The sequence below is a fragment of the Rhyacophila brunnea genome, unplaced genomic scaffold (genome assembly GCF_057557595.1).
Source record: "Rhyacophila brunnea isolate RB1 unplaced genomic scaffold, BYU_Rbru_1.0 scaffold_4, whole genome shotgun sequence".
Classification (NCBI taxonomy): Eukaryota; Metazoa; Arthropoda; class Insecta; order Trichoptera; family Rhyacophilidae; genus Rhyacophila; species Rhyacophila brunnea.
Window position 1 is genome coordinate 15,770,577 of NW_028233068.1, and position 12,649 is coordinate 15,783,225.

At 33.2% G+C, this 12,649-nt stretch overlaps 1 protein-coding gene across 1 annotated transcript in view; it reads right to left on the reverse strand.

The window, feature by feature from the left end:
* Rcc1 (Regulator of chromosome condensation 1) overlaps positions 1-12,535 on the reverse strand; it is a 28,234-nt gene extending 15,699 nt beyond the window's left edge. The window contains exons 1-5 of the mRNA XM_085954575.1: positions 12,399-12,535; positions 11,422-11,515; positions 9,624-9,741; positions 933-1,020; positions 430-618 (exon numbers count right to left, since the gene is read on the reverse strand). Of these exons, the coding sequence (XP_085810701.1) occupies positions 430-618; positions 933-1,020; positions 9,624-9,741; positions 11,422-11,509 (483 nt within the window). The 5' untranslated portion in view covers positions 11,510-11,515; positions 12,399-12,535. The remainder of the gene's footprint in view (positions 1-429; positions 619-932; positions 1,021-9,623; positions 9,742-11,421; positions 11,516-12,398) is intronic.
* Positions 12,536-12,649: the final 114 nt, after the last annotated feature.

A 12,649-nucleotide genomic window follows, 5' to 3' on the forward strand; every position in this document is an offset into this window, starting at 1 on the left:
ACAAGTTCAAGCTGTGTATCAATACAAAAAGTTAGTCATTATCTAAAATGAATTTAAGTCAAATAGATTAATTCTTGTAATGGAGGTGTGTCAACATGTTTTAAGTGTTCAATACAAAACTAAAACAGTGTCTTTATAAAAACAGGTTATGTATCACTGAAATAATTATTCACAAATTATTGTTATTGTAGGTACAGTAAATGTTCGTTAATTCAAAACTTAAAACAATTAAAATGTTAACAGAATGGATAATTTAATTTCTCTTTGATATAAGTTAAAAATAATTCCAAAATAACGGTAGAATTTCGTATGAGTCTTGGAGGAATTCAATTCGAATTCAAACAAATTTCATAATCACATACTATAATCTTGGTGTAGTAGGAATAGTCTCTGCACCAAGTACGAGGCAGAAGTGGCAATGATACTAACCCGGAAGGATCCCCAGGCAAAAACTTGTGAGGTGTTGAGCAGAGCGGCAGTGTGACTGTCGCCAGCCGACACCCGAACCGCTTTACCCGGCAACACCACTTTCGCAGGATTCCACTCACTGCCGGATGCTGAACCCGAATCAGTATCTCTCCCTAGAGCGCCTTCATCATTACACCCAAACGTCCACACCTACAAATGACACATTTATTTATTCCAAAAGTATGGTCTTATATTTTTCTTAAAATGAATCTACAATCCGGTGTGGATCTTGGCAACCTCTCGAAATGATTTCAGTAAACCCTATTTTTAAATTTGAAAATTTTGAATCAACTATGTTCGTATTAACGTGGCTTTACTGTGTATTAATATCATTCAAATCTTCGAGGTCTGCGATAGTTATCAAAAACATGATCCAGTGGCAACATTCTGATAGATATGAGAAAACATAGTTTCAAGATCTACGTGATATTACTGGTTGTGATTAAATATATATATTAACTTACATGTCCGCTCTTATCGATGGCTACGGTATGCATACCACCAGCGCATATGTCCACAATGTCGCTCGGCAGTGTTCCCACATGCGTAAACCTAGAATTTAAAAAAACCACTGAAAATTCTATCAAATAAACACAATACATATCGTCGGCTTAACTAGAAAACTGCTTATCTACAGTTTAGCAAAATGTTCAGGAGAGCATAAAAACTGAATAAAATCAGTTGTAACCAATATCATGTTGTGAATTTTACATATGTTACGTAAATAATAATTTTTGTTGATTTGGCATTCAAATATTAAGAAAAATTTTAACCTGTCTCCCAAAAAACACAAAAAATGCAGATACGTATTATTCTCTTTTCCTTACCAACATAAAATTTGGAGATACGCAGTTTGCGTAACTTATTTTAAGTATGCAAATTTAGTGTGAGGATACTAATACTAATATCACACCCACGGTGGCCGCGCGGCATAAGCTTTGGACTATCATGCCGTGGGTCCCAGGTTCGAATCCTGGGTCTGGCAAGTACACATATTGTTTTTCAATATGTGTGTGAGTCAGGGTATGGACCTAATAGGTTGAGCAAGTGGCTGACATCCATTTCTCGTAAAAACAAAATCTGTTAATTCAAACCTCTACTCTGTGGAGGCCCATATGATCCTATTAGGATCGGACATGGTCGGAAAAAAAAAAAAAAAATACTAATATTACCCAATTATCAACACACAATGAATGTAACAGCATGATATAACAAGCTGAAAGAAGTACCTACATAGCAAGCTTTTCTCCTACCAAGTATAATCATAGGAAAATAAGTTTGAACTATTAACTTATGGAAGAATAATATTTTATTAAAATGTTAACATATAAAATTTTTACAAAAATAGTTTCTTGCACACTCTGACATATCTATTTCTGCATTTTAAGGATAGCACAGTGGAAGTTGATCTTCTTGATGCTTTTTTCGTACTGGTTTTTCTATTTGTTGCATTAACTGTTACAAGCGTATTAACCAACACTTTCTTTTCTGCCCAAGATAACTTCCAAAAAATCATTAAACATAACTCTCCTCTCTTCTGATATCGACTGATATTTTATAACAGAGCGATCTTTCTTTGAGGAACTGCAATTAAACCTTTCTTTCAGTGTTCTTTTCTCTTTGCCGATGCCATACTTCCATTTTCCATTTATTTTCTTTTTTCCTTTGTAAGATTCACCCTTTTCTCTCTTTTTTGCGATTGCCCATTGGTTTTTATCCATCTGACCCGTTTGAGATCTTCGTTTATCAACTGTGTTATCTTCAGTTGACAGACTAGCATTAATCTGTACCTCCTTTTTTGTATGTATTCCTTCCACCTGCTCTGCAAAGACTAACACATCGTCTAGCGAATTGTTATTCGAATCCATTTGGATGTAGTTTTGAGTCTCCACTTGCTCAATCAAACAATGAGTTGTCTCTAAAATGTTATTTGACTCCATTTGGATATAGTTTTGAGTCTCCGCTTGCGCAAACAATGAGTTGTCTTTTCTTCATAACCATTTTCCACCTGTGCTACCGAAATGCAAATTTCACCTAATTCAAGATTGTTTGAATCAATAATTGTATTTACAGTCCTTGTCTCCACTGGCTCAATTTTCTTTGTGAGACTACCATCATCATTGACGACGTAATTTTTAAGGGCATTCATAATTTTATGGGCTCTTAACGACGACATGGTTGATTTCTGTAACATAAAAATTCAATGTGTCACTAACCCCTTCCGTGAATTTTAATAAAACAAGTAAATAACCATAATAATATTTATTATCAAACTGTAAATTATTTTCTATACTTTTGTAGTGTCAGTAATTAAGTTTTAGTACAAGAAATGGGATCAACAAAAATAATAATATCATATTAATCGTATTACAAACGCCCGCAAACTGCGTATCTACTGACACACTCTTATGAGAAAAGTAGGTATCTACCACAGTGAATTTAAAGTTCATTTTAAACATGTAAACAGCACTTTTTCATATAAACTTAATATTTAATGATATTATAATGACATAACATACCTCGAATAATGTGAAGATTCGTTTAAAAACACCAAATTTGAGCAATTGAACTAGTCTGAACAGGAACGTTGCTCGCTGCTCGCCAAACTTAGAGCGAATGAAAGCAGATACGCACTTTTCTTGTCACTAATATGATGTTAGAAGTTACGCATTTTTCTAAAGCGAAGATTGTGCAAATGCCATATTTTTTTTAATTATACGTAGTTTGCAGTTCGATGACGTATAAAATTCTCTACAAAATGGCGTTCTCAACTTTTTTTCGACCAAATACGTAGATAAGCAGTTTTCTAGTTAAGCCGACGATATGTACTGACACACCATTAATCTAGACCTGAAGACCGAACTGAAAATGAAATCTTGCCATTGTCTTATTAAGTCATTCGCTTATTTGTAAATGAATATTTCAGATATTTTCAGCCCGGTATACTCATCTCCACTAATAGTGTTTGAAATATTAATTGTTCGCTTTACCTCCATAGTAACGGTTCCTCAAAATATACAGAATTTCAAAGTGGTCACGATCCCCAGCTATGAGGGAATGACCAATAAGAAGAGACCTCCAAAAGGTGTTTAAAAATTGTGGGATAATCTGGGAAGAGTACTGCTATTTAGCAAAAATCGCGTACTGTATTTTTAAACTTTTTGGACAAAGACCACATAACACCTGACTCAATAACACTTTGTGACACACTCTCGCCGAGGAGTGTGCTTCCCACTTATAAATTGACTTTTAACTGTCATTCAACACACAGTTGAATTTGAATATGACAGTTACGAGAAATTAAATAAATTGTTTTGAATGTTTCCGATAAAGAAAAATTATTATAAGTAGGTACCTATCGATTATATACATACACAAACAGGAAAACTAGCAGTATTAAATACAACCTACATATTTATTATAATATCCACACATCAGACCACTTCGTAATTTCATTGCCATGTCAATAAAAATATCCATATTATGTCGGTATACTGCATCAATTTATGCTAACCACTTACTGATAAAAACCACCATTAAAGTACATATATAATACCTGTTCATTTATAATTATTCAATTTATATTGTGCAGATTTAATACTTAACCATTTTTTTTTTTTAACCATGTCCGATCCTAATATGATCATATGGGCCTCCACAAAGTGGAAGTTTGTATTAACAGATTTTGTTTTTATGAGAAATGGATGTCAGCCACTTGCTCAACCTATTAGGTCCAAACTCTGACTCATACACAAATTGACAAACAATATGTGTAATTGCCAGACCCAGGATTCGAACCTGGAACCGACGACACTATAGGCCAACGCTTAAGCCGCGCGGCCTTCGTGGGACTAACACATCAATTGAAAATCCTTCCGAATGCGTTTCAGCAGGTCTATTCTTAACGGATATCACTTTAGCATGTTTTCGTTATTTTCATTGGTCAAAATTAGCACAGAAGGCATTCTATAAACAAAACAGTTATCGGCCAATATCTCTAATTCATAATACGGCGAAAATTTAGATTGGTAGACATGTCGGTCAAATTCGGATATGTTCATAATGCCGAACCCAAGCGTATAAGACCGAACACAAGCGGATAAAGCCGAACGAGCGCCATTTAGTCGGTAATGAGCCGAACACAAGAATTTTGTATTGACACGTCCGACATATCAACATAACCTACAATTTTCTTAGTCATGTCATTGCGATTGCAGCAAAACAGTCGGATCTTTCGTTTCAATTCTCAACATGTAAAATTGACATACTCTATCTCGTTCTCAAACCTTTTGACATCTCAGACGGTTAAGGTGATGTCTCTAGGTAAAGTTGTTATCGAAAAATAGCTAGAAAAGTTTATTAATCGGTAAATATATATTCAAAAGTAATGAGAAAAATAAAATAAAAAATTAAGAAGTATCATGGAGTTCTATATACCAAAAATAAGTGTCAAATTCGGTACATTTCTATCGGGTGGTAAGAATGAATGACATAAGATTTATTATCAAAATTACGATAAAAATGTACGTAAATCTATTACCCAGGGAAACGCTAAGCGAAAATTGGAATTTATTATATCCTTATATCTCTTTTTTCAAATTTAAAAAACATCGATTTAGAGGTTAGAAAGCACGCAATTAAAATCGAAAAATCTCGGCTTACACGCAATTTATCGCGAATAACGCTTAGCGTTTCTATTAAAAATATTATTTATTAATTTTTACGGCAGTTATTTAAATTTAATCTTGTATTTTTGTATATTAACGAATCGATAGAAATCGAAACCATAATAATTGCTCAAATTGGCAACATGTTTGTCTGTATGGTGCTGCCGTTGTGGAATTATTTGGAAACAAAATATCTCCATACAAAACACACATACCATAACATGACGTTGAAAATGAAACTCACACATAGACAAGACAAAATAACATTTCTCTGCATTTTGACAAAAATCAGTTTATCAGTTTGAGGCGAAATTGCCATATGAATAAAAATAACTTAATAATTGAAATTACAATATTAACTTAATTTACGTATAAACCTGCCTATATTCAAAATTTGAAACTGCGAATTATTTGCAATTAGTATTTGCTTAAATTACAACTGTTTTTTTATCATTATTTATGATAAAAATAATCAACAAAATAAACAAATCTCGCATTTTAACATATGGTAGCATTAGTCTATGGTAGCATTCGTGCTCTCGATCTAATATCGGATTTATGACAATTCTTTTTTATTTGGCCATTATTAGGTATATTGTTTGAAAACAGGAAGGAATCGACTCATCAGTAACATTTTTGTCAAGTAAGTAAACTTTTCAGTGTATAATAAATAATATTATTATCGTACATCAAAATGACAAACTATGTCACGCAGTTTTGATTGTCAAACAAACATTCAAAAATTATTGAAAAGAGTTACATATACTGTATTTTCAATCACCATCATGCATTTATCATCAATATATATTATTTTAGGCGTAGACTCATCGTTTTCGTAAAATTATAAATACTTTACGTTAGTTTGAGGTTATGTTTATGACAAATGTCATCGAGCCCATCTTGTACGTTTTGTAAATTATCTAATAGATAGTGAATTTCTTTCATTCGCATATTATGATTGTAGAACCGAATTTAATAAAATAAAATTTTAATTTCATTCAAAATTACTGAAACTTGTCTCGAAAATGTATCGCATAATCATCATTATAATTATTCACAATGCTACAGTGATAAGTTTGACACGAGTATATGAATGTAATTAGGTTATGTTTTTTTGTTTACATATAGATAAATCTTTTAATACTGATGAACTCGACGAAATATTGGACGACAGACTGCGAAGTCGGCGACGGTTACGAGTCCGACAACAGCGACGACATTTACATTCGACATTTACAACCTTCGACATCACAATCCAGGGTGCTTCCCTGGCTCACAAAATGGTAGGTTTACAATTTTCTTAATATATTTATTGGTTTTATATACCATCCGGTCATACACTAGATTCATTTTCATTACATGCTTGGCATAAAAACAAGAATTCATTACATCTTGTACACATGATGTAGCGATTGTCTCGAATGAGGAGTTGATGGTTTGAATAGTAAACTTCAATCAAAACATATTATTACCCATCATTATTTGTATTTTTACTGCTAAATACTTGAATTAATGAGGAAATATGGATTTTGTAATAATATTTTTTTCCTATTGTTTCAGTATGCCGAATGCTGGTCCGGAATTGGAGGAAGATTTGTTGGCGAGAGGGCATGTCGGCGATCGGATAATTGCTTATTACAGGACTGCGATGAAGACATGCAAATGGCCTGTGAGGGTTTTTAACCACTTTGTGGACTTGGCGGTAGTAAACTGTTGGCTAATGTATATGCGGAATTGAAAACTAGAAAATGTACCCCGAAAGGATATTATGAGACTGTTGTCATACTGAATCAGATTAGCGAAAGCTATGATTCGGTATGAAGATCGGGTAGCCAACATTTTAACACTGCCAGCACGAGGTCGGCCAAGAAACATGTCGACATCGCAGGTAGACACAGAGCCACCAGCTCGCAGGAGAACGGTTTTCCCCCAACCGATCGCTGAGGTACGTTTGGACAGCGTTGGCCACCATTCAGCATCCGTGTGCAGATACCCTGGATGCAAGTCCCGCACCAGGTATATTTGCATAAAATGCAATATATACGTGTGCACAAAATTTTGCTTTGAGCTGTATCACACAGTATAGGATGCAGCTCAAAGCAATTTTAAAGTACATATCGTCGTTGAAACTAGAAAATTGTGTAACTCCAAAAACACTACTTTACAGGAGAGACAAAAAACATTATGGTTTCCTATACAAATGTATGGTTTTGGAGTGAAATCATCCATGATTTAACAATGATACAATTTTTCTGGAATTACAAAATTTGCAAGACGGATAGATATTATCAACGGCCACTAGATGGCATTCAAAGTCAATTTTCGATTAAAACGGAGTTACACAATTTTCTAGTTTCAACGACGATATTTAGGGTTTTATTTCATAATTTTAACTAATTTTAAGTGTAAATATATTTAATTATCCTATTTATAATGTTTTTGTATTGTTTTTATTGTGTAATGTTCTATTAAAATTGACCATTCCTATGACAAGTTGTTTTCTTTACCTTCCCTAAGTTTATAGAGTAGGTAATATTCATCTGCAGTGTTACCTGGTATGTGCATATAGTATATTTTACTTTACAAAATAAAAAAAACGTAAAAAAAAATTTTTTGTCAATAGACTAATACTTCTCTTCCATAAAATCAAAGAAATATTTTTTTTGATGGCTGGTTCTCCCTCGGGTCTCAAGTGGTTATATTAGAATATATTATTATATTCTTAAATAATAATATGTAAATGAATTTTTGTCTAGCAATTTTATTCATCTAGAATTCCATTCCATTGGCAACTTTAATTTACTTTTAAAATTAGTTATGGTAACTCACTGCCATCTGATTGAAACTGACCAAAGTTTTTAGTAACAGATTTTTAGAAATTCATGGTAGATGCCTTTAAATATAAATAGATGGCGTAAAAGTCACATTATATGTGTTATTTAGGCCGAAGACATCGCCTTAACTTTATTACATAATTAACCGCCGGAATACGTAAAGTGATAGATGTGATATATTTATCACAATTAGATCTTTTTTATGTTAAGTGATATGTTAGAATAGGCCTGCAGGATGGTTTTTTTTTTGAGAACTCGATATTAGCCACTGACTCAATATAATTGTTTATCATTGCAAGACAATTAAGACATTTTTAATAATTATCGGGCAATTGAAATTTAAAAAAAGCAACTAAAATTACATACACTTACTACTCACTACTTTCACAGCAGTCATTCTAAATTGATTTATGTATTTATAGCATTTTGACATAATTTGGTTCAATGTAACTTAACATTCTACGCACCTTGGCCTTATAACATGTTCAGTAAGGCGTATCAAACTGGCAGCATGCAAATTGTTTTTATCGTGTAATTAAACATATAATTATCAAATAAATTGTAGAAATCATCCAATAGGTTATTGGAAGAAAACAACCATTATCAAATACACCGTTAAGCCTATAAAGCCGTTGTAAAGAAATGACAGTAAACATGAGTTATCCATATTATTAATTACTTTTATAATTCTATTAAACCATTCGACAAAATTATAAACCTGATGCTGAAACGCACATAAACCGAAGTTTGTCAGATACAACACCTGACCTCTGGTATGTTATAAATCAAGATTCTTCTTCTAGTTGTTTGTACTATATTTAGTCAAATACTGGCAACCTATCCCGATTACGATATGAGGCGTCTAATTACGAAAAGCGATAAGTCCACAATTCAATATTTTCGGGAAACAACGTTTTTATGTTTCAAGCTTCAATTATTTGTTTTAACGTGAGATTATTTTTTCCGTTGTATTCTATGTCGAAATTAGAACCAAATGGCAATTTGTTTCAGCCAATAAACTCTTAAATATAATAAATATAGGCCAAATAAAATTGGACGTGGCGCTACTTGTACCTCACTTTTTAATTTATTCCGCATAAGGCACATATTTCCGTGGCACTGTCATGAGTTTATCAGATGCTACAGCATGGGAGACGGCCTTTTCAATATTGAACGTTCCCTTATTGGTTGACTTAAACACGCGCGAAATCAACTAAGCTTTAAATAGTATGAAACATGGACTTAGCACTTTTTGTAATAAATCGAGACATAAAATATTTTTTTTCGTAGGGTTTTGTCGCGTTTTGGAATTTATAGATCAATACATATTGTGTAAAATTATACAAAGAATATGTGCGTATTTTTTTCTCGATTTTGACCAAATGTGGACTAATCACTTTTTGGAATTAGACGCCTCATATATCAAACGACCATTTTACATACAGTTTGATAAAATTTTCAGTATACTTGAATGTTGAGCCACATTTATACCAAGTGAGCGAATGTTTGTTCTTCCCGCACTCCAGTGATATTCTTATGCTCGCTCAACAAAAAGCGTTCACGTCAAGAGAATTTCCCTGGAGTGGGGGAAGAACGAACATTCTCTTGCTTGGTCTAAATGCGGCTTTAACAAGTGAAAATTAGTTTTCCTGACCTGCATTTCTCAGGGAAGTCTTCGCCCAATCCCAATTGGCCGACATCCCCCGAGCCGCAAGTAAAAACTTGTCCCAACTTAGTAAGGGCGGTAAGTTCTTCCACCACCACTGGAGTTGCTAAAATTCAAAACACACACGAAGGTAAATATAAAATCATGATAAACTAAAAAATATAATAATATGATTATGTTCACAGCTGAATATTAAAAAGTTTTTAAATATTTCACTAGAGGCATAAATAGCAACACACGCCTTCGGTAGATGGCATAAAATAATGTTCAGTGATTTTTCCACTCACAAGTCTTTAATCCTCATTTATGCATGTCAGTCTACACTGACCTGCTAAGTAAAAAGACGGTGTTTTGGTTGTAGAGAAGTCAGAGAACTCAATTTTTAAACTACATTTTCTCTTATATTATGTAAAACTATTGAATTATTTTGAGATAATCTCTAAACAGACGTGTCTATTTAACCGTCTTTTTACTTAGCAGGGCAGTACAGCGTATGCAGGTTGGACCCCACAATGTAATTCCGGAGGGGTTTGGTGCTAGGAGCTCTACTCAACGAAAAATTGACTCACAATTTATAGAAGACATAGTTAAAGTGTCAATCAATTTACTCCTTTTGTTAGGTTGCTAGGGTGATGGAGGGGTTATAACTAGGCACCGGATTTATATGCTAGTGCATGTTTTGTTAGGGTGTATGCACAGCTATGAGAGTTGCACAGAAATCCGTTTTGAAAGACGCAGAATCCAAAAATAAAATTTTATTGTGCATATAAACGCATATTTCAGACGTTAGAGCATATTTGAGACATTGGTGCATATTTCATAAATAAATGCATATTTTAGGCATTATGCATTATTTATATAATTTTAGTTTTTTTAAATTATTTTATCGAAATATAACTAAATTAGGTAGAAGGATAGTTTAGATGCACTTGTATTTTTAATGGCATCCCCTAACTGTGGATTTATCAGAAAAAGTGAAAAAGTTATTTAAATTTTGCACAATCACCTTTGTGGACTTTGAGAGGTCGTTTTCCGCATATAAACAACAGATACTGACAGATATGCGGAAAAATTTAATGCCAGAGCACAATATTGAAAAAAAAAATATTGTAACCTTTTTTCGGACGAAAAAAACAGTACTTAAATAGTATTTACGAATAGTTAAGTGTGTCGTTTTTGTTTTTTAAAGTTGTGTATAGTTTACATTGCATTTCTTATTCAATTATTTGTACTTGTAAACAAACTACCCATTTTAAAAATTGTAATTGATTAATTGTGTTTTTTTGTTATAGTATTATATTGATTATGATTGTTAATTTGTTATTCGATTTTTTATCAGTAATATTGGGTAAAGTGGGTATTTCCAATTTTTTCCATAAAAAATGTAAACTTTTAACTGCATATTTCTTTGGTTTTAGTGCATATTTTAATGATTTTATGTGCATATAATCATGTTTTTTGTTGCATATAAATCCGCTCTCTAGTTATAATAGGCAGCAAATTCGCAGTCGAGTGCTCAGTTTTAATGTGTCCAATTAAACCATTTAGTTTTACCATAATCAGTATTATTAACATATTGAATCATGAGGATAACAAAATGATAGGAATGACAAGGCAATAGCACGGTATGAGCACGGTATGAGCTAAACAGAGTCGTCGAGAACGATCATAGACAATAAACACATTAGCCCCGCCCCGCCTACTTTCGGGTCAAAGGGAGAAATCGCATCTGCACACTTCTCAGTGGTAAAGTTGTTGTAAAAATGTCTAGTTTTTATATATTTACCAGGTTTCTTCTTGATCTTGGATGCCCCCGCAGTCGGCTTGCTTTCAGCTTTGGAAGCAGTGCGTTTTAAACCCCTCGCCGCCGGCATTTTATTCTAAAAATAAAACATTATTAATAACACGCTCTATTCTCATGTCACATTATTTGACAGTAATTTCATTATCATGGCATATTGTTTACAAATTTAAAACATTACATTTAAATGAGTCAGTTTAGTACAGTTTGTGATAGCCACTACTGGACTCAATTCACGGACCTACGCTATATCTACTAGCTAAATGTCAACAATTTACATTAAAGCATATAATTATTAATCCAAAAATGTTTCCAAAAGACCCATATGTGTATAAAATATACCTTATTGTAGTTAAAATTTTGTCTAATAATTGGTTCTATCTTTTGACAACCTGAAAAAATGAACATACTGATTTTTAAAAAAGTGTTATTACCTACTCGAGATAGTTTAAAACCCTGTAGTTTCATACAATACCTTAATATATGACAATTTTATAATCAGAAATATTTGCAACTTAAAGTATATTACATGATTTTTCGTGTGATTTGCGAGCTGTATACAACCAGTGTAGTCCCTGATTTACTGTGAACTCACCCTTTTTTCTATAATAAGTAGTTGAGTTAACTTGTTTTTATCACTAGCACAACACAAATGTCAGCGAATGCAGTTGACAAACTGCGAATCGGTGCAATATTAACAGATTGCAGGGTAGCTGATCCAATTATTATCGCTATTTCAAGCCCTGCTAGGGCACTGGAAGGCTTTAAACTTGTAAGGTTTTATGAGCGGGAAAACTGAAAGCGGCTTTTGGGTGACAAACACTGCCAGCGTGTGAGGTTATGTTGTTTGAAATGACAAAATGCTTTATGCACTTCGATGGCCCCTTCAGCGGGGCGATTCAACGTCGCAATTGCCATTGTTCGTCAGTGAATATTGATGCGAATGGTTGTAAATCGCTTACCTTGTCAAAATGCTATTGTTTAATAAACTTAAAATGGTGTTTTTGTAGAATTTTGATATCAAAACAGTCCTAAAAATCCGCTCGCGCCAAAGAGTGTCGGCGTAACAAATCTCTATCGCCAACGTATGAACTGTTATGAACAAGCCTGTAATGTTTGTTCTGCGCGTTCTCGTATATGATTGCTTTTACGAACACTATCCGAGGAAAACGTAATCAGTGTTGTCAAATAACATAATGATAATTCCAATTTT